This window comes from Pocillopora damicornis, chromosome 4 (assembly GCF_964200805.1).
Source record: "Pocillopora damicornis chromosome 4, jaPocDami1.2, whole genome shotgun sequence".
In the NCBI taxonomy this organism is placed as follows: domain Eukaryota; kingdom Metazoa; phylum Cnidaria; class Anthozoa; order Scleractinia; family Pocilloporidae; genus Pocillopora; species Pocillopora damicornis.
The window spans coordinates 21,241,871-21,262,194 of NC_142673.1; the positions used below are offsets into that span (position 1 = coordinate 21,241,871).

Genomic DNA, 20,324 nt, shown 5'->3' on the forward strand with positions numbered 1-20,324 from the left:
AGCCATTGAATCCTGTAGTCATTTTTTGGACAATAAAGTTGGTGAGGAGATCAAGGATCCATTAAATGAGCATAGGTTACCAATCAGTGAGAAAATTGTTTACAGTCCTCAATTCCAAAATATCCTGTGATTGAAGAAATAAATGAAAAAATTTTGTCTGTAGGAAATGAAATTTATAGCATAGCACCTTAAGAAAATAAGCACCATGTGATATGACTGATAAGCTGTGTGAAGAACTAGTTTTTCCAACCATTAATTTCCAATAGGAAAGTTTGGTTTTACAACCCAAAGAGATATAAAATTGATCCCAGTAAAGTATTTCAATGCTCAACTATAACATTACACTGGGAGATTTGCAACAAACCCGGAGTACTTAGGTCTTGTTCTTTGCACAGTTTATAATTGAACAAAAGAAGATCTCTGATAATATCAGTATTGCCATGGTAAAAGTTAGCTGGCAGCAAATGACTGCCTCTTGAATTAGAAAAGACAAACAGAGGTTAACAGATCTTATTTTTAAAAAAACCAAGCATATTTATTCATGAGGCAGATTCCAGGCTCTCCACTATACTAGCAAAAGTCTATGTATAAAGTAAGTAGCTATGGTCAAGCAACTTGGCATTCCAATTTGGTTTAGACTGTATCCTGCGCTGATCTTAGAAGGCCAGAACTATTTCAAATTATTGCATGAACTTGAGGGGTAAGTAAACATGACTGGTGTAAAAGAAGAAGCTTTGTCTTATTATGAGAGATGATCATTGCTAACTTTAAATCCTGTTGTCATTACAAAACATTTTAAGTATCGGGTTGAAACATTTTTCAAAAAAGTGTTAAAGACCAATGCAAATCCAATTGGTAAGAAAATTTATCATGCTTTCAGAATAGAATTTAAGATGGGAGGATCACCTCACCTGCATGCCTTTATCTGGACCTCTGATTACCCAAAACTTACTCATTCAGGCCTACACAGAATTTGTAGACGAGCATGTCAGGCATATCTTCCAAACACGGAAGCTGATCCCAAACTGCATGAGGTAGTTGCTATATCTACCAAAAACACACTCATTTGCAAAAACACATAGAAAGTACAAAAATACACCTTGCAGGTTGAATTTTAGTCAGTTCTTTACGGGCAGGACTATGGTAGCATCTGTTCTGATCCTTTGTTAATTCTCCCTCAATTATTTTTCAACTCTTCTCATTGTCTTATTCACCTGAAGATATCTTCACAATGAAGACAACATATGACGTTTACAACACTTATCTTCTCTCTTGCATCTTCATTATCTATATTGTAGATTTATAATGCACTTTTCTGGATTAGCTTTTCTCCTGTTTCAAATATATTTCATTATATTCTCAAATGCAAAGAAAGAATAATGGAAAACAACATTTGTTACCACCCAAAAGATGCTCCTCGCTTGTTTGTACAAAATGCAAAGGTAAATGATTTTAATGACAGAGCTCACCGGGCTATTGTCGCGTGTATATTCGAGAGATGGCGTACACGCGCAAGGTAAACGTCGCTAACTAGCTTAAACTTAATGTTTGCTTTATTTTTAAATACAATACTTATCCTTAAACATTTAACACAGTATTTTCAGTACACGAAAGGAGAAAAAAACTGTACAAGTCGCAACAAAACACTTTTGAACTGTTAAGTTTGTACAATGTACTGAGAAAATTGCGTGCACTTGAAATGGAAACGTTCGAAATTACATTAAGCAACGTAAATTTGTACAAAATTGTGTCATAAATAAGAGAGCAAAAGAGAAAACAGAGTCAGCAGTAAGTTATTTTGAACTCATCTTTCCAAATTCCAGCCTCTAATGTAAAATTTCTTCACACAAGCATTGATTCTTGTTAACAGCGGGTCGATAATTTCGTCCGATTGTGCCTAAACAAACCTTGGCTAGTTACCAGTCCCACGCGCATATATACAAAGCCCTGGATCCTAATGTTTCTCAATGTTACTATCAACTGTTTTCGACTACGGTACGACTGTACTTATCATTCATTGTAACATCGCAAGCAAGTAAGCCATAAAGAAATCGTCAAGTCTCCTACACATTATGATGCAACAGAATTAAGCTCAGTGCAGATCAAAATTAAGAGATGGCTGGAGTCAATAAGAGGTAGCGAATGGTAAATTTATGCGAAACTTTGCGAGACGGCGAGACCAGCGTTTTTTGTTTTTTTTTTGAGTGTTTTAATTGCGAGACCAATGTTAAGACCCCAAAACGGCTTTGCAAACAATTCGAGACTGTGAGACGTTTTGAGTCTTTTGAACCGCTCAAAAAACGAGACTGCAGGATCGATCTGTGAGATTTAACTGAAATTTAAAAAAAAAACAGCATCAGACAGTTATTTGTAAATTTTACGAACGCGAAACGTGTTATGACCGAGGAAAATCTCTAGGTAACCACTCCTGTTGGTTGTAATCTTTGGAGACTGGTAACGAGTAATGGCGGCTCCGTTCGAAAAACAAAGTGGTTCTCTTCTTTATTTGATGTTATTTATGTTCCAAAGCGCTACAAGGATAAAAAAAAAAATTCTTTGGCTGCAGAACTGTTAGAAGCATCGTAATTTAACAACTTAAACTTCAGAACGTCCCACTAAAGTAGGTAAGAGGCGCCAATTGACATACGAAGAAAGTCGATCGACTTCCTACCCTCTGGACGAAAATTTCGCCTCTTACCCCCCATCCCCTCTGGAATTTCCTGGGACTTTGACCCCCCACCCCTCTGGAATTTCCAATTCCCTCCGTGGTGGGGGTATGGATATTTTCTGGAACTACACAATGCCAACAAATGTACAGCAACAGCCACACCAACCACCAGAAATTGATGATATTCAAAATATAAACATTGAAAGTGTAGAATTAGAATGTAACATTGTTAGAGGACAGCTTATTTGAATTGATGTACATATAAAAAAGAAGACATGTTGCATTGTATGCAACAAAACTCTACCTGTAGAGCAAGACAAAGAATACATAACCTGTACTATTAAGCAATGCAATATGACTACATTAACATCCATGTTAAAACCTAAATTTGTCTGTCAAGTCATTGTTATGACAGAAAATAACGCAACCTCTTATGACACATGTTTCAATGATGGTATCAACAGCTTCCCGAGAAAAATTGACAATTAGGACCTGTCAATTACAATATGCCAACAGATGAACTAAACAAAACTCGTATTGAAATGTGGACAACAAACCATGATAGTTGATAAAACTGCAAAGATATTAAAGTTACTATTTGAAATTAAATAATAAAGTTACAATTCAGCTTTCCTGATCAGTTGTGGATTTGCTATTTAGTTAAGATAATGTTTATTAGATTAATTGCTTCTGGTTACAATTGGGTCATTCCATTTAATAATATCTGCTCCCCCTATACAAGAATCTGGTCTTTGATTAAAATTAGCTAACACAAGTTGATGAACTATAAATAATCTCGTAGATACATGCAGTCATAGACTGCCTATTTTTCTCTTGTTTTATCATTTACCATGTTTTCTCTTTAGGAGTCATCTATGGTCTGATCAATAAAAACTTCAAAGAGGGAAAATTTGGAGGAGGTACTCTGAAGCTAAGATGCATGCCATCCCAGCATAATCAAGAGTCCAGGAACAATATGTAACTGATGAAAATGGCTTTAGATAACACTTGCCTTCCCCTTACCCCTTTCTCTTAAATGCCACATTGTTTAGGCTGAGGAAAAAATATTCTTAGGATGGTTGACAGATGAAAAAAAAAAAAATAGAAGTGTAAGACTGCATGTGGCTGCAGGTATGTCACAATTTTTTATTTGAAAAGAACTACTGTAGAAGTTGTATAATGACCCTAGATTGAAGTGCTGCAATTTGTATTCAGATGCAAAACAGAAAATCTGCTGCATACTACATTATTCATGAGTATCACAAGAGAGAGGTGATTCAAGAGTATATGGTGACTTTTGAAAACTAAACCAACAATTAAATAGAAATAAAGACTCATTTATTAAAAATAATAACAATGATAAGAATGGTATTAATGATGATAATTTATGGGGCAAGCCCAAGAATCTCACTGTTCTTCTTCTATGCTCCAATAATGATTAAACTATGCTTCTTTTAATTGTGGCTTCTAATCTTATTTCATTGCAGTTCCATTTTTGAGACTTCTGTTTCATACAAAAAGGCGCTCTGCATTTTCGAATATTCTGTCATTCTCTGTTCAAGGATATTCTGCCATTCTGTCATTTCACAGTTATCATAATAATTTTGCTTATGCAGTGCCTTTCCTTCTGATGAAGGTTACACACCCATGACTGGTTTCTTTTCTGAATTGGATATACAGAAGAACCCCGACACCTCAAACTCTCAGGGGAAACAAAATTGGTTTAAGTTGGTGGGGGTTTGAATTGCCGGTCTTGATGTTGAATTTAAATTATCCTGCTAACAATTAATAATTAAGGAATCATATTTTTACCACTCTTGAACAATCAATAGTCTTTCCCTAAATGTAATTCATAAATTTTATCACATTCATGTCATATCATATGTGCTTAAAGACTGGATGTGTCAGTCATCTATGTTCTGACACTGACGTTTATCAACGAAAGTGTTTTGTTACGTTTTAATTCATCAGGGTAAATTTGAGTTAAGGGAAAGAAAAAAAACTAGTTTGAGTTAACGTGGAGTATTAAGAGTTAACCAAGTTTAAGTGAGTGGGGTGAAACCAAGGGACGTCAGATCTTGTTCAAGTTAGTGGTGAGTTACCCAGGTTCGAGTTGTCAGGGCTGCACCGGATTGAGATTTTGTCCTTAATTTCGCAAATGAATCTGCAAACATCTTTGTAGTACTATCTAAGTATGATTTTACTTGAAGAGGAAGCCAAAAGTCATATGCTACGAATGCGAAAGCTGAATACAGTACTTGCTCACATAACTTGTTACGGTAGGATGCTTTTGGGAGTGGCTTATTAATATGCGTAACTTCGTCACATGACGAAATATATTTTAGAGCACTTTCACTTTCGATGGACCCGGAAAAATCCATCATTATAATGATCATGACTCCAACCTTTAGTTTTTATTATATATAGAAAGACAATTCAATATCTTTTTTAGGTTGACATTAAGCTTTCTAATTCACAAATAGCCAGATCATTTCCTGTGAAAGACTTTGATTATAAGTCATGCAAGCACTGGAGGAAATCTAAATCACACATCAAATTAATCACACCGAATTAACTTTTGAGCAGGGTTCACATACGTCCACAAAACCACCTTCAAACAGAACTTTTACCTTCAACCTGTTCCTTACTTGTACCGGTGTCGTATGTTTTCGCTGTTCCATTGCCATTCGGTTTCTCGCCACCAACGGCTGTTACGATCTTCTGTTCCCTTGGTGGGTTATTTTGATCCTGTACCAAACGAGAACCACATTCAGGGCAGCATTTAAATCTGGGTTGCAAGTCTGTGCTTCCACAGTTTGGGCACTCCATTGCTTAAATTCACGGCCGTATCTTTTTGCTTAAACGCTACTCATGTCGTAGAGATAAGCAGCCTCTGTAAAGATATAGTAGAGTGTCGTGCACTCGTAAATAAATGATCTTTGGAGATTACAGACTCGTTTTTTATAAATCAAGCGGAAGTGGCGTGTCACAATGCTGGGAGTGCCAGGCGACATCTGATTGGCTTCCTAGGATACATAAAAGATGGCTTCCATACTGGGTAATTGAATGGACAATTGTTATTGATTGAGCAATAATACAGTGAGGTCAGTACCAAAACAAACGGATCAATATTTGTTTCTGGGCAACTGAGCTCGACAGAGGTCACCCGAGCTCGAATGTCAACCCAACTCAGGATCTCGGTAATCGAGCTCCAACTAATCAAGCACGAATAAAATCGAGTAGAATAGAATCGTGAAGCGCATGGATCTACTCAGAAAAAAACTTTACATTCAGTTTAAAAAAAGAGTACATGGGTTAGGCCTGACTAACATTTCTCTATGATACTTATTTCCACTTCATTTGTCTTAATTTACAAGGTGATACTTGTAAACACTCCGTAAAGATTTTAATTCTGCGTACCAAGTGCGTAGAGTTCAAAACGCTGTTTACAGCACAATACACTATATTCAGCAAACTACATTTAATGCTTAAGGCACGATAAAATCTCTAGTAATAGCACTTTTAAATTACAAAATAAAAGGAAAGCATGGGTACCATCTAGCAAAAATCTTATCCTTCCTTAAAGAACATAAAAACCGCGTATGCCCACAGTTAGGGACCAAATTAATCGCTAGATGATAAAGAAGTTTAGATACGTAAGGCTGAAGCGGTAGCTTTAGGTCTCTTTGTCTTTTTTTACATGGTTGGAAAGTCTAAAATCTTGGTTTTTATTTAATTAACTACTTTTGTAACACACATATGAAAAACTTGTGCTCATGAGATTCAGCCACTTTGTCAGCGTTAGAGGGGGGAAAATTTGTGTTGTTCTCAGAGAATAATTTCTACGTCTTTTTTTCCAAATTCAGTGAGTACTTATCGAGGGTCTTTGATGACAGCTCCGACTTGGATCAGACTCCTGATGAAGTCAAAGTAAAGCACATAATTCACGCGTGCGAGCTTGCGTTAGATGTGCGTGAAAAAGACCAAGGACGCAGGAGTTTTATGATGTCCTGAAGCTCTGATTTTTGGAGTTCAAGAACCTCTCAGATTTTTCGTTCATAAGTTATTTGAACTGTCAGAATTTAAACGAATCCTAAATCGCAATTTGAAGGACTCTCCAATTATGCAAAATGAATATGTTTTTGATGTTATAATCAATTTTAAAATTGTAGTTCAGCTCACATGTAGTACTAAAATAGGGCACTTGCCAGGTTTCAATTGACGATTATTTTAAAACTTCAGTCCATTCTTGGTAAATCATCAATTACATGTTGGTATCCACTAAGCTTCTTCTCTTCCATCCAGTGGGTCGTGGATGAAAATTTTAGCCGTTTCGATTAGCAAATAGATACAAGAGCACAAAATTTACTTCAGCTTAAATGTAATACTAAAATTAGGCACCTCCGGGTTTAAATAGACGAAAATTAACTTGATCAATATTCAGGGAATCAATTATCAGGCATAAAGGTTAACATTTTGTTATCATCTAAACCTCAACCCTTTCATCCAGCGCCTCGTGGCTGGTAATAGTTGACAGAAACAGCTGCTTTTAAATGTCAACGATGCTTTGAGCCGAGAGAAGAAACTACATGTTCATATGTGTAGGACAGCCGCCCAAGAAGTATCTTAAAAGCTAATGTCAACATGCATCAGAAAAACAACGGCAAGTCACCTAAAATTTGCTTTCATTTCTACTTTCATATTTTGTAGCCCAATATGTCCTAATAATTGTGGTGTAGTTTTTTTATGTAAAAACATATTTCAGTTTTCGAGAAATGATTTTTTTTTTAAAATTCGTCAGCTCAATTATGCAAATTTTCACCGTGAATATTACCTGAGTTGTTAGCCTACTTGTAGCCGTACCCTCCCCCTCGCCAAGGTGAAACGGAGGGGAGGTAAAGTCTATGCAAACCTGATATTAATCGTGTTCCGTGACGTCACTCTTCTACAAGAAAATGTATCATGACTTTTTATTGGTTAACCCCTTTTGCCGATTCTTTCGTCAATTCTGATTGACTAGAGTTGGTAATTAATTTTCAAACTAACGAACCGGACGGTGATCAAAATGCTCTCATGGTCAACTTTTCAGACAACAGCGATCTACGACGAGGTTTTAAGTCAAGTTTGCGCGACTTTTGGGATAGAGGCGTTTCAAGAAGAACAGCAGAAAACCATAGATATGTTTTTCGAAGGTAACGATGCCTCCGTTTCGTTACCAACTGGATATATCTTTTATACATCAAGCCGTGCCAGCGATCGATCGCCTCTCTTCTCTAGAAGAAACCGATCACTATATCTATTGTGCCGCCCGTTAAAGCTCTCGCAGAAGACCATCGAAATGGACTTGGGCTAAGAACGTTGTCCGCCTTCAACCTTCGCTCTCTTTGCGAACGGTGCTGCGAAGCTATTAAGACCGTGTTCGGCTGCCGGACGTTCAGTCACTTAGACTAATGATAGTTGTTTCTTGCGGCGATTCTTTCAACTGAGAAAAGAGTCCCTCTTTCCTCACGCTTGAAAGAAAGAAATCTGTAAATACCTTGAGACTCTGAAGCAAATGATCCAACTTTTTTTGTCAACCGTGGCACTGATTACAAATGCAAGCAAAAACCGCATGGACGTTGAAATCTAGTTTTGTGAGCGCGATGCTAATCGAACATCGCCCTCTTCTTACTCTATACCAAAAATCGCTCATAATCTTCTCCTATATCCTTAGAGCAAAATATATATTTGAAATCGGACGCTGAATTGCAAATTTACCCGAAAAACGGAAAATGAATTCACTTCAGTGTTGTTGTTTATCTCTATAACCTTCACACTAACATGTGCACCTCGCAAAAAATATTATCAAATGACAATATTTTGCATAAATAAGAGTGGCGTCACCGAACACCTGACGGAATCCGTTTCACCAGGGGAGGGGGGGTTGAGGGTACGGCTACACATAGACTACCGAGTTGTGTGACGATTCAACGATTCCTTTGCCGGCGGAAGTGTCGAAGAATGTTTTCAAAAGTCAGTTTTATTGACTAGCTACATACTGATTTAGCTAACTTAACTGTTGAATAAGCGTCTCATATTACATGCTAGCATTGATCTTTGCCGTTCATCTAAACAAAAACGGTCTCGCTGGTGGAGCTTGTGGGTTTAGTTATCAAGAAGACCGAAGTTGCATATCCCAAGTCGTTACCTTGCGTAGTTGTAAAAGTCACTTGCGGATTTGGAAGATTTCAGATCCAGAAAATGAAGGTGATCTTATTTCGTCGCGTGCCGGCATCCTCGAGACGCCAAGATATCGATGATTTTACAGTTTGCACTACTCGTAGATCAAATCTTGGTGTTGGTGGAGTCTCGGTGGAGTCTTGGTTCCGCTTGAATAGTTGATGCAGAGAGCGTAAAGAAGTGTCCGGCCAGGGTAAAGTAGCGTTAAGTCGATTCCAAACGCCGATAGGGGAATTGACAAGCCTGTATCACAGAGTTTTCCAGACGTCTTTTCGTACAACCTTGCTCCAGTAAGTAGAATACTTAACACCTTGTGCAAAATTACGCGTCCTGTCAGACTTAGGTCTCGATTGAGAATTGGTCAATAGGCTACCAGAAATCCAGACAGAGGCGGAGTTTTCTATACTAATGTCTGAATTTTGTTGGCTTCCCGCCGTCTGGCAGGACGCACAGTTATGCGCACGGTGTTAAAGGGCCCTTCCGCACGAGCCACTAGACGCTGACAAAACTTGTTTCCCTTAACCAAAATCACATCAAAATTTGTCCTTGCTAAATTTCAAGTGTGCTGCACATATCAGCACCCCCCGGGGGACCCCTATGCAAAAGAGGGCGGGGGTGCGCGCCGGGAATTTCGAATACGACCCCCGTAAAATTACAAAAGGTACCCGAGTTTTTCCGTTTGGGAGTGGCAACAACTGACGTCTCCCCCTATAAAGTACCAATTCAAGCACAAAAAATTGAAAAATCCCAAAAAATAAAAACTCCTTTATCGATGTGCTCAGGTCAGATCATTAAAATCGTCCTGATAATGCTTATTTTAGGTATTTTACTGAGCTAAATACATGCTGAAAGGTACCAGCTAGGTCTCTGGAAGTCCACTAAAGTTTGAGACACCGCAAAAGTTAGATTTTGACTCCTAAAAGGTACGACAAGCATCTACATAAATTTCTGATCGCCTTCCCCCCCCCCCCCCCTCGTCAACAGCTAAAAACAAAAAAATTTGTGACTTGCCAAATACGAGCCGTCAATCTCACTTAGTAAAATTCACATGAACTGGTTAATTAATTATGAAAACTTTTAGGCACTGATCTCTCACATTTTTATGCTTGACAAAATCTGTCCTACTTTGAAGTTTTGTTTGTCTTCACATAATTTGGTAGGGATTAAAATAACTGTGTCTGCATTTGTTAAACAAACTATTCAAGTGAATCCAGAACTCGATGTGTGCACTTCTAGTTCATTGAGTATTCTTTTGTAACATAGCCAAAGATAGTGCGATATCTACTGTTCAAGCTTCCTTTTCAAAGAGGTATCAGAATTATTTTCATGTCAAATTTGCAGTAAACTGGTTGCGTGTTACCCTTTGTTTTCAAGGTGTCCGACCAGGTATGACTGAAAACCGAGATGAACTCGTTCTTGAACAAAACTCATTCCGATATCATGTAAAAGGCCCCTGAAAGTTTTTATTCCGAGAGCATTTCGCTTTGCTCTCCCGTCTGAATACTATAAATTTCAATAGCGTTGAAGCAACAACCCGCTTTTAACTGCTTCGCTGCCACTGAAACAACGATTAGTGACCATAAAGAGCAAAGGTTCTAATATTTTCAATTCAACATAAACAAAAACTTTATACAGGGTAAATATTTATTTATGTTGATATCAATCGTTGCGTGACTAACCTACGATATAAATGGGGGAGGGGAGAACACAACGCATAACCTGGGCTCCTGGCAAAAAGTAATACCAAGGCGTAATATAATAATCGAAACAGCTAATAAAATCATATATAAACAAGGTTAGAGTGTTATGTAAGATTTTTATACAAGTTGTGGTGATTTATGCCAGTAAACGGTGACGACAAGTAGGCAAGACCATGTATATTTCATAGTCGCTTGCAAGTAAATTTTGCCGGACTTCGATTTCGTCTCAAGATAGAAAAAACACAAATACACAAGGAAACTTTTACAGTAACTTTATGACCAACCTTTTGCCTTTGAAAAGCTAGAGGCTCATTATATTCTGTCATATCGGTCATTGTTAAAACTGTTTTTCTCTTGATGCTACTTTTCGACTTGGAAAAAGTATGTTGGACAAAAATATTCACCAGAAAATAAATATCTCTTTGCCAGCTTCAATAATGACAGAGGATTAAGTTTAGATGATAAAACAAAGGATTAGGTTGACAGAAATACCACAGGTCAAGTAAATTCGTTACATGAGGTCACACAACTCGGGTAATATTCACGGTGAAAATTTGCATATTTGAGTGATCGAACTAAAAAAATCATTTCTCGAAAACTGAAATATATTTTACAAAAAAACTACACCAAAATTATTAGGACATAATGGGCTACAAAATATGAAAATTGGAGTGAAAACGAATTGTGGGCGACTTGCCAAATTATTTCAAATTTGTTCGATGGATACTGACATCCTCTCTTAAAACAATACGGGCGCTCGAAGTTTAAAATTTCAGTCCGTAAGTAACCATAAAATGTTTTTCCTCTCCTGGCCTGGAAAGTGTTGGCTCAAGAACCGGCCACTCCGTTCTCGTTTTTTTTACGACTAAAGTGGCAGAAACGATAGCCAAAAGGGAAAAGCAGTTAACTACAATCACAACAGGACGTATTGTGACAAAGGTTCTTTTCATGCAGAACCTTTCGTATGCACAAGATTTTGCCCAGGCATAACTCTGGGTGGGGTGTTTATTACATCACATTAGAAGACATCAACACCGGCAAAGAAAAAATTTATGCAAAACTTTAATGGAAGAGATACTTTTCTGTACTAACTTGACATTGATTCAAAGTGTGGTTCAAACTTGCATGCCATGCTAATTCATTCTCAGCTGTAGCATTTTGAGTTACCTTTAGACTGTTAAGAAAAACAATTATGAAAAATTAATCAATGATACCATCCCGCTTTAGTTTTCATATACATAAAAGCTTCTGCCTTTTCTACTACTTATGTAGAGGATGGCATCGAGAAGAATTTTTTCAACACTCTCATTAAACCAAAGGTAAATATACGTGGCAAAAGAAACTGGCTGGCCCTATTCATAAACTACAGCATTAAAGTATCTTAACGTAGCTACAAAAATGGCAATATTTATTACATGCCAACATTTTCAAATTAATTTGTTATTACGTGTATCTAGTACCTCATTATTGTACTAGAGAAAACTGAAGCCAGAAGCCAAACTGTTATGAAAATTCAGCATGTACCATACATTTCTTTCAACTGACTAAAAAAAGGTGACTGCTTAGACTTTTTAAAAACGAACTGCACCACTGCCTTTGAGTTTTGAACTGACCGCTCCTCAAGTAGAATATTAAACTGCTTGACGATCTTTGTGGAAGTCGTCACTTAGCTGGACAGCGGAGTTCCAAACATCCTTTAAGTGCGCCATTTTGATGCTGTCCGTGATGTTCTCTGTTCCTGGGATTTGTTCCAGGCCTTTGTCGGCTAAACAACATTCCAAGTAATCTTCAAAGCTGCAATAAATTTGTAGTTAGATCTTCGTCCTGTTAAACTAAAGTACTTCACAAGGCTAATTAGTCAAAGTTTAGAATTTCAAAAGCCGCAAAAGAGTGTACCATAAACTGTTTCTTCTCCCCGAGTAATATCAGCATTTCACTATGTTCAATTTACATTTTAAATACCGGTGCTAAAAAGAATTGAGCGTGGACTTGAACAACAAGCTTGTTTACAAAATACGAAAAGGATTTTTGAATTAGAGAGGAAGTTTAGGGAAATTTGGACAACAAGGCGCAGTTAAGTGTTCATCATTAGAACCTTTGGTTCAAATACAAGAAAAGACACTGACGATATCATCCCTCCCAGGAAATAATATCACCTAAAAAAGTTAGAAAAAAAATTTTTTTTTTTGAGAAAAACGGTTTTAAGCCAAAAGTCTATTAATTCGGCATAGCAAGGAAATCTCGTGGTTTTCATGGTTTGTACTTCATAGCTCTACACTTGCAAGTCGAAGGCGTTATTTCCTTAAGTTACAAAAGCAACTGTAAGAATTGAAAGATAAAAAAAACGAATTTGGTCCTTATTTAATTGATGTATTATAGAATGGAACATTTCGAGAAGCCCGTCTTCGATACCTCATCGTCGAAATTGTTTCGCCATCTTTTTTGACATTCAGAAGAATAATCTGCAGGAGCTGCGGCAGGAATATGTCCATATCGATTTTTCGCAACACGCGATTTAGGCTGGCCTTTTCGCTTGAGCTAAGTTTTTCCTTGAAAACATCAGGTAATTGCTCAAACGGCTCCTGAAAAAAAAATTCCCAAAAAGGGTTTGTTTTAAAGGGATCCGACGAACTCAAACTATCATCTCCAAACCTTTAATATCAAAGTTACACTGTGATAGCCTTGCGGAAAAGTTGAGGTATACATCTCGTGTACAGCACATCAGAAACAATGATCAAACTTTGAACGAAGTTGAAATTGTTCTTTTACTGGCAAACAAACTAATTCCATAGGGCTAAAGTTCCACAAATAATGACGGCAATTACACAAAAAATTAAAATTGCCAGAGTGAAAAGAACCATTTCAAACCTAACCTGTTTGTTCCTGGACTTGATTTTTGCTCTCTCGAGAGCCATAAGCCGCCACAATGCCAGGGTATGGGACAAACTGCAGTGCTGCTCTGCCTGCAACAAAATGGCATAATTCCATAAGAACCCATGCGAGAGTCAAAGCACTCCTACATAGAACAATGCCTGGCATATGAGCAAATAGTCTAAAACAGGGCTTCTCTTTTAGTTAACTAACAGAAAATAATTATAAGACATCTCTCACACATCGTTCGAATGCTATACAGCCTCTGGCATCTAGGAATGAGTTTTTGTAGCACCTAACAAGAACATTTTGATTCAGATATTGGTGTTGCACCAGTCAAGAAGGATGACCGCATAAGTGAGTCTTTCAAATAAAAAGGAGAAATATACTTACTGTTGCACTCTTGAGACCTCGATCTTTGGGCAGCTTAAGTACCTCATGTAAGTACCATTTTAAAGGCCTCTCCGGCTGGCCACCCGATGAGGCAAGAAAGCCAATGGCAATATCCAGTGACGACATAACATCACAGACATCAGACAAGGAAGATCGCAAATCATTAATAATCTGACTTTCGACGACGCGGGAAATGGATTCCTTTAAAGAAACACTTGGTGTAAGTGTCTTAGATCTTGAACACACCAATACAAACAATAACATCAAAATAAAGTGATAAATATATTACTATCGGCGTAACAAAAACAATTCAGAGCCGAAAACATGCTTCCGTTAACTGAAATAGCTGGAGGGAAAAGTTTGTCATGTTAGAAAGAGGGATGTACTGCTTTTTCCGTGGTCAAGACGGGTCAAAGTGGTTATAAACCTGTTTCCCAAAAATGTAATCAAAGACAGACCAGATGACAAAACAACAAAACATGAAGCAAGATTTCGTTCCCAATGAAACTACAAAAAGATAGGTTACATGCAAGTAAATGAGAAAATAAATGAAAAAACATATGAATAAGTAAATAAACATATTTCATAAATGAAGGTAATTTGAAATGTTTTCCCAATTTAAAACACCCAGTTTGCATCGCCAATCAAGCGTTATTAGACACCCACCAACCTCAAATCTCCTTTTCAAACATTCCACACCTTGAGATTTTATTCTTGGGTGCATAAAAAAGGCGAAAGCAAATTTATGTTCTAAAAAACTTTACAGTACCACTGGTTCAACGTATATATTAAAACGAAAAAAAGACGGAAACTATGAAATTTACCTGAGGAATTTTTCCAGTTAGGGAAGTGAAAACTGCGTCATCTCGGGTGTCTCGGCTGAACGCAAAACGTTCGTCCTGAAACAAAAGGGAAAAATAAGCACCGACAGAAATTACAATTTACAATTACAATTCTTCTTACAGTAGTGAAGGGATGGTCATAACGAAGCTCCAAACGCGTTTCAAAAAGGGGTTGTTTGTTTTGTTTTGTTTTGTTTTTTTAAGTTTTGGTCATCAGATACAGACCAGTGAGGCAGGTAATTCAAGTAAAAGGTCAAAAAGGATGAATAGCACCAAGTGTTGAGAAATGGGGCTGACACCGCTGTTTGCAACATACTTTCCAGAAACTGACCCGGTATGCATATAACCCTTTACCCTTCGAAATATGCAATTTCTGACGGAAGAGAGACATGGAAACGAATAAGTCAGAAATCAATATTCTGATGGCACATTGAAGGGGTTTGCGTGGCATCGTGAAAGTTTCGGATTATTTAAGCGTTTCGCGGGAAAATTAAGTCATCCTAGGTCGGTTAGTCTTATGATTCACCGCTTTCTTTTTTTTTTTTTCGTATCACTACATTAATTTATTTTTCTTTGAGATTAGCAGTGTAAGCAGGTTAGTTTACCCTTTCCTCGGGGTATTTTGCTGCTGCATGAGATGAGGAATACGTTTCCACATATTTTTTGGCCACTCCCAAAGAGTGGTTTTTTAGTGGTTTTTCGTATCTGGCGTAACACAGGTTCTTTATGTAGAACCCTTGGTTTTTAGTATACACAAGTTAAGATAATATTAGGATGCGTATACTACAAGTCTGGCTGACTCATCCTTAATAAACTTTTCACACTGAATAACTCGTCTGAGTGTAATTAGAATAACTTCTGTTCTGACTGTATCTGTCACAGGAGTCCTATCTTTGAAACGTCAAACAAGGTAAGCTTTCTTATCCATCAACTGAAATTGCCGTGACTGATTGAAACACATCTTGAGAGAAACGTGTCGTTCATAAAATGAGATTGAAACTGTTTGCAGCAAGATGAAGCAAACTCAGTTAGAGAATGAAGAGAACAAACCCTGCGAGGTGAAAACGAGTTCTACTGAAGAAAACTGAAAATTATTTTTTCTCATCATGCGCTATGTGTAATAAATACTTCCACCCTACCTTGAACTCGACAAAAGGCCTTCCCCTCAACAACCTGTCAATCAGCTGTCTCTCCAAAGCCGCCCAATCATAGTGAACTAAGGTCTCCTTTCCCACCTCCAGAGAGTAGTTACAATGAGCCAGGATGAGGGGCAGTAGGTCTCTCTCAGGATCATAAGCTATTAAGTGCGACAAGGTCACCTCTGATACGGAGACACGCTCCAAGGGACTATAAATGAAAAAGAATATAGCAGATAAGATGTATAGTTAAGTCTGAAACAATTATTGGATGAGGTTTTTACAATATCCAGAATGATCAAGGTCGAGATAGGGGTTATCAGCCTCATCCTTCGGCTTCGGCTGATAACCCTTACAAAGACCTTGATTGTTCTGGATATCACAAAAACCGAATCTTATAATTGTTTTACTATACACTAAACGAAAAAAAAAATGGTCACAACAGTAGGTGGAACTGATAATTTATTTCTAAACGTGTAAAAATATACAAATCAGCAAGCAACACAAAGCGGGCGAACTTGACAAGATTACCCTTAGAAATCGTGCACCGCAGTCATGACATAATTACCCGTGGCCTTGAGTGTCCTTGACATGATTATTGTATAATCTGCGGCCAGAGGACGTCCCGAGCGCTAATTTCGAAAATTCACCGAAGGCTTTCGGCCAATCAGAAAACAGATAGTGATACTAATGACTATAATTGTTTGTAGTAATTGTCCTATGCTTAGGTGGTAATTATCCAAGACTGAGCAGGACAGACGATAAATGATTTTCTTCAACACTGTAATTATTTCCAATGTACATTATTATCGACAGTAAAGCCCCAAATTCCTGACATATTTCATTCTAAAGCCGCATTTGAAGGAGATGATAACTGACTTCAAGATGCTGATATCAGTCTCGTGTAGCAGCTCAGTCAGTTTCACAAACTTAAAGGAAGTATAAAAGCGTTACCTATACGATTTATATAGCTCGAGTCAGATCACGTCGATCAACTTTTTCCTTCTACTGAGGGTAAAAAGGAAAACAGCAACACGTAAGCTGTTCATTATAAAATTATGTACCTGTCTTGATTAGTTGCACTACGATAGGCTCCCAGAGACTCGTTATTTGCATTAACCAAGAAGAAGGTGAGCGAGGTCGAACAAACTCCCATCCCGGTGGTGCAAGGGAGAACCATTGCAATTGGACAGTCGTTGTCCATTGTGGTATTACAAAGGTCTTGTGGGACGCGCAGGCGACCTTCAGGTGTAAAGAATGACAAAGGCAAATTAGAACCAGATGAAAGTACTAAAAAACGGGCGACGTAAAACTGCTAAAGCAACAATCAATGAAAACAGTGAATTGGTGTCTGAGTTGAAAAGACTTACCACATCAAAAAAATCGATTGATGAAAGAAAAAACAAAAGAAAAAAGACCACATATTTTCTAAATCAGTGTGCTCCTTTTCTAAAACCAGCAATTCAAATGTTCAAGATATTATTTAATGACTAAATTTTGGCTACCCGTAGAGATTTAAATTTAGCATCACTCATGAGTTAGGCCTTTTTTATCTCACCACGCTGGGCTAAGCTAAATCATCAAGTAACTACACAAACACTATTTACAAAAATACGAAATTTGGTCACGATAATTACTTAAACCTTCCATGAACTCTGGTAAAACGGAACAATCATTGTACCTTGATCACCAAGAAATGACTTGCAAGCATTCCATGCATTCCTGAAACTCTGGAACAGGTTCGTATACTCCTCTTTCACAGATCCTGGAGACAAATTTGATTTTAAAATAATTAAAATTTACCTACAGAGTCTTGCACACAGTTGCACTTACACTGGCAACTTTCTCTTAAGTAAAATTCATACAAAATCTCCTTATCCAGAAGAAGTCACACGGAAAATATGAAACACAGAGACTTGTCAAGCAGATGACACGAGAAGAGTTTCCAACAAAATTCTGACCATGAACAGATTTCTTGACAAATAAATAAATGTAAAAAATTGAAATTTAGCAGTCACATTTCCACGGGGTGGAAATGCAACAGCTTTGACACCTCCATAAACCTTGTCGTCAAAAAAAATCTTGTGGAAAAACTAGCAGGCAGAGGTGCACCTGCTAACCGCAGCTTACTGTTTGAAAAGCAGCTTAGAACATCAACCTTTTGCATTGAACAGTTTCCATGGCATTGGCTATATTGGATAGAGGTTTGTAACTCATTGAGTACCTTTCGGAAGGTCCTTGAGAAATTCACGGACGGAATAATTCTCAGCATCTGTTCTGTCAATTCGTCGGTGGAATCTGTCCATCAATAGACGCTGAAGGTGAACAACATCGGGCAGAAACTGAACAAAACGCAACTTGTGTTCCTGTATTTGTTTAAAAGGAAAAAGCATGTGAAGATAGACTTAAAGAGGAGACTCCCTTCGGTTTTTCATGAGCAGATGCTGCCCGAAATTTAGGCAGAAAAAGGGGTTAAAATTACGAGGAAAATCTTTGTAGCACAGAAACCCAACCCTTTGCGGGGATATGTTGACGTTACCTGTTTGAGGAAAGCGTCCAACACTTTGAATTCCTCTCCGCCACCAGAAAGGACTTCTCTTTGAAAAGAGCTACTCAGTTCCTCAACAGTTATATGGTGTCTGTACTTCCAAAGAGCGCGAGACATGGGCCTGACGCCTTGAGATAAGTCTTCCATCTGTTCATCGAACTCGTAAAGTTGACGTACCAGCGGATCCTTTCCTGAAAAGGACACCATACGAAGATGTGTGAAAAGTTGTTTCATTTGAAAAGTTAGCCTTAATATATTGAAAGTTTGTCAGAAGCGGGTCAATCTCCTCCATTCTTAAATATCATCTTAAGGTAATTCTTCTCATTTCGCAGACTCCATTTGCTACCAAGCTTGTATTCAAAAGTTTCGCTTAAGGTTGTAGTAATTGTGCACGCTTCAGCAAAAATTAGGTGAAAAAACGCCATTGAACGATAAAAGTACTAGTGAAACCTGTTTCGTAGATGTCTACAAAAAAATACGCCTCACTAACTGCTAAGGTTGAGGTAACGCCTCTTTCAGGGATAATACTAAACCTTCCAATCCACTAGTACCAGTTCTATCATAAGCTTGTCGCGTATATTTTACTGCATCAACAAGTAACATGAAAAAGCGTACCAAATCTCTCGTCTCCCATCAAAAGTCTTGAGGCGTTTTGGAGATTCTCGTCAAGATGCTAGGAATATATTGCACAAATCAGAGTCACACTAAAACGATAGTCATACGCATAAAGATCATATGTAGCAAATGAATTAGCAAAACAGACAAAAAGAAATCACTATCAATTTTACGTACGGTGATGACAGGAACAATAATCTCAGAGCAAAAAGCTTTCTCCCAGCTGCGGCGACTTTCCCGGGTTTGAAGATACATGTCATGGTTATCTCCTGGAGAGTGTGGAGAGAAAAGGGGGAACAATGGGCAATAACGAACAAACTGGATAGCAACATCGAGAGAGATACTGAATGTTTGTACAATATGCTGAACTCGCTATTTTGTTTGATCAGAGAGAAAGAAAAATCAAATATGACGTTATCAGAATTAGTTGGTTCCCCCTCCTGGTTCCTCCCCTCCTCGTAAGCCATTTGTTTCCCTTTTTTTAATTCCTCAACCAAATAATGGTGTCATCTGTTATCTACTAGTCATTTAATCAAACTTACGAACCAGCTCTTGATTTAATTTTAAGTCAATTCGAGGGCTTACGGTTGATATGTTAACTTTTCTTAGAATTCACAACCAGAGCTAATTGACTCTTTAATGTTGGAATTTGTCATAGTTAAATTATGATGATGGCTAGAGCTTGCAAACAAGACAAAAGTGCAAATTCCGGTTTCTAAAGTACGATTTGGTGGAGAAAAGAGCTATTCATCCTCGATGATATGGGAGTCCATCGAATGAGAGTTTTCCCGTTAATCAACGTGTGTTTTTACATAAATTTTAAGGTATGAAAGCTTGTACCAGTTTTTCCCCCAGTTAGCGAGATCATTCGCTGTAATGCTAGATGAACTGTTAGAGCTGAGTTATCAACACTGCATCCGAGTGCTCTACTGAGAACATCCAGGTCTCTCTGCAAGTGCTGCCATAAAAACTGTCCCACAGACTGCGATGTGCATGAAGGTGTGATCAGCTGTGCGGTTGCCTTTAAAGAAAAATCGAAGATTTAAAATTGTGCTCAAGAGTGAGATAAATGAGTAAAAACTTGGTTGCTTTCCTTAATTAAAACCATATGGATATTTGTTCCATCAGATTTTAGACAAAGTTATCTCCAGTCAGAAACTGAACTTGTAATCTGGTAGTTCCGGGTTCAAGCCCTCCACACTGATACTCACTGGATTTGTTCTCGGCTGCCCCGAGTTAAACTCCTTGGCTGTGCTTTGTATAACCTCTGTAAATAAAGCCTTAACACTACTTTTATCGTTACTATTTCCATCATTATTATCATTTTAATTT

The 20,324-nt window shown here is 37.8% G+C and overlaps 2 protein-coding genes and 1 long non-coding RNA gene across 4 annotated transcripts in view; 1 reads left to right on the forward strand and 2 right to left on the reverse strand.

Moving 5' to 3' along the window:
- The window catches only part of LOC113671675 (E3 ubiquitin-protein ligase rnf213-alpha-like), a 69,548-nt gene extending 63,915 nt beyond the window's left edge, over positions 1–5,633 (reverse strand). The window contains exon 1 of one of the 2 annotated variants that reach the window (XM_089202479.1): positions 5,299–5,633. In XM_089202479.1, coding sequence (XP_089058605.1) covers positions 5,299–5,497 — 199 coding nt within the window. In that variant the 5' untranslated portion in view covers positions 5,498–5,633. The remainder of the gene's footprint in view (positions 1–5,298) is intronic. The other variant, XM_089202480.1, reaches the window with a different exon arrangement.
- LOC149047235 (uncharacterized) lies at positions 1,970–4,122 on the forward strand. Its single transcript, XR_016185474.1, has 2 exons — positions 1,970–2,135; positions 3,535–4,122. It is a non-coding gene; the product is annotated as an uncharacterized LOC149047235 (long non-coding RNA).
- A 6,000-nt stretch (positions 5,634–11,633) lies between the features above and the next one.
- The window catches only part of LOC113671685 (E3 ubiquitin-protein ligase rnf213-alpha), a 55,119-nt gene continuing 46,428 nt past the window's right edge, over positions 11,634–20,324 (reverse strand). The window contains exons 72-84 of the mRNA XM_089202482.1: positions 19,833–20,013; positions 19,170–19,261; positions 18,993–19,050; positions 18,369–18,568; positions 18,054–18,195; positions 17,511–17,594; positions 16,894–17,071; positions 15,833–16,040; positions 14,676–14,750; positions 13,852–14,052; positions 13,461–13,550; positions 13,000–13,169; positions 11,634–12,381 (exon numbers count right to left, since the gene is read on the reverse strand). Coding sequence (XP_089058608.1) covers positions 12,219–12,381; positions 13,000–13,169; positions 13,461–13,550; positions 13,852–14,052; positions 14,676–14,750; positions 15,833–16,040; positions 16,894–17,071; positions 17,511–17,594; positions 18,054–18,195; positions 18,369–18,568; positions 18,993–19,050; positions 19,170–19,261; positions 19,833–20,013 — 1,842 coding nt within the window. The 3' untranslated portion in view covers positions 11,634–12,218. The remainder of the gene's footprint in view (positions 12,382–12,999; positions 13,170–13,460; positions 13,551–13,851; positions 14,053–14,675; positions 14,751–15,832; positions 16,041–16,893; positions 17,072–17,510; positions 17,595–18,053; positions 18,196–18,368; positions 18,569–18,992; positions 19,051–19,169; positions 19,262–19,832; positions 20,014–20,324) is intronic.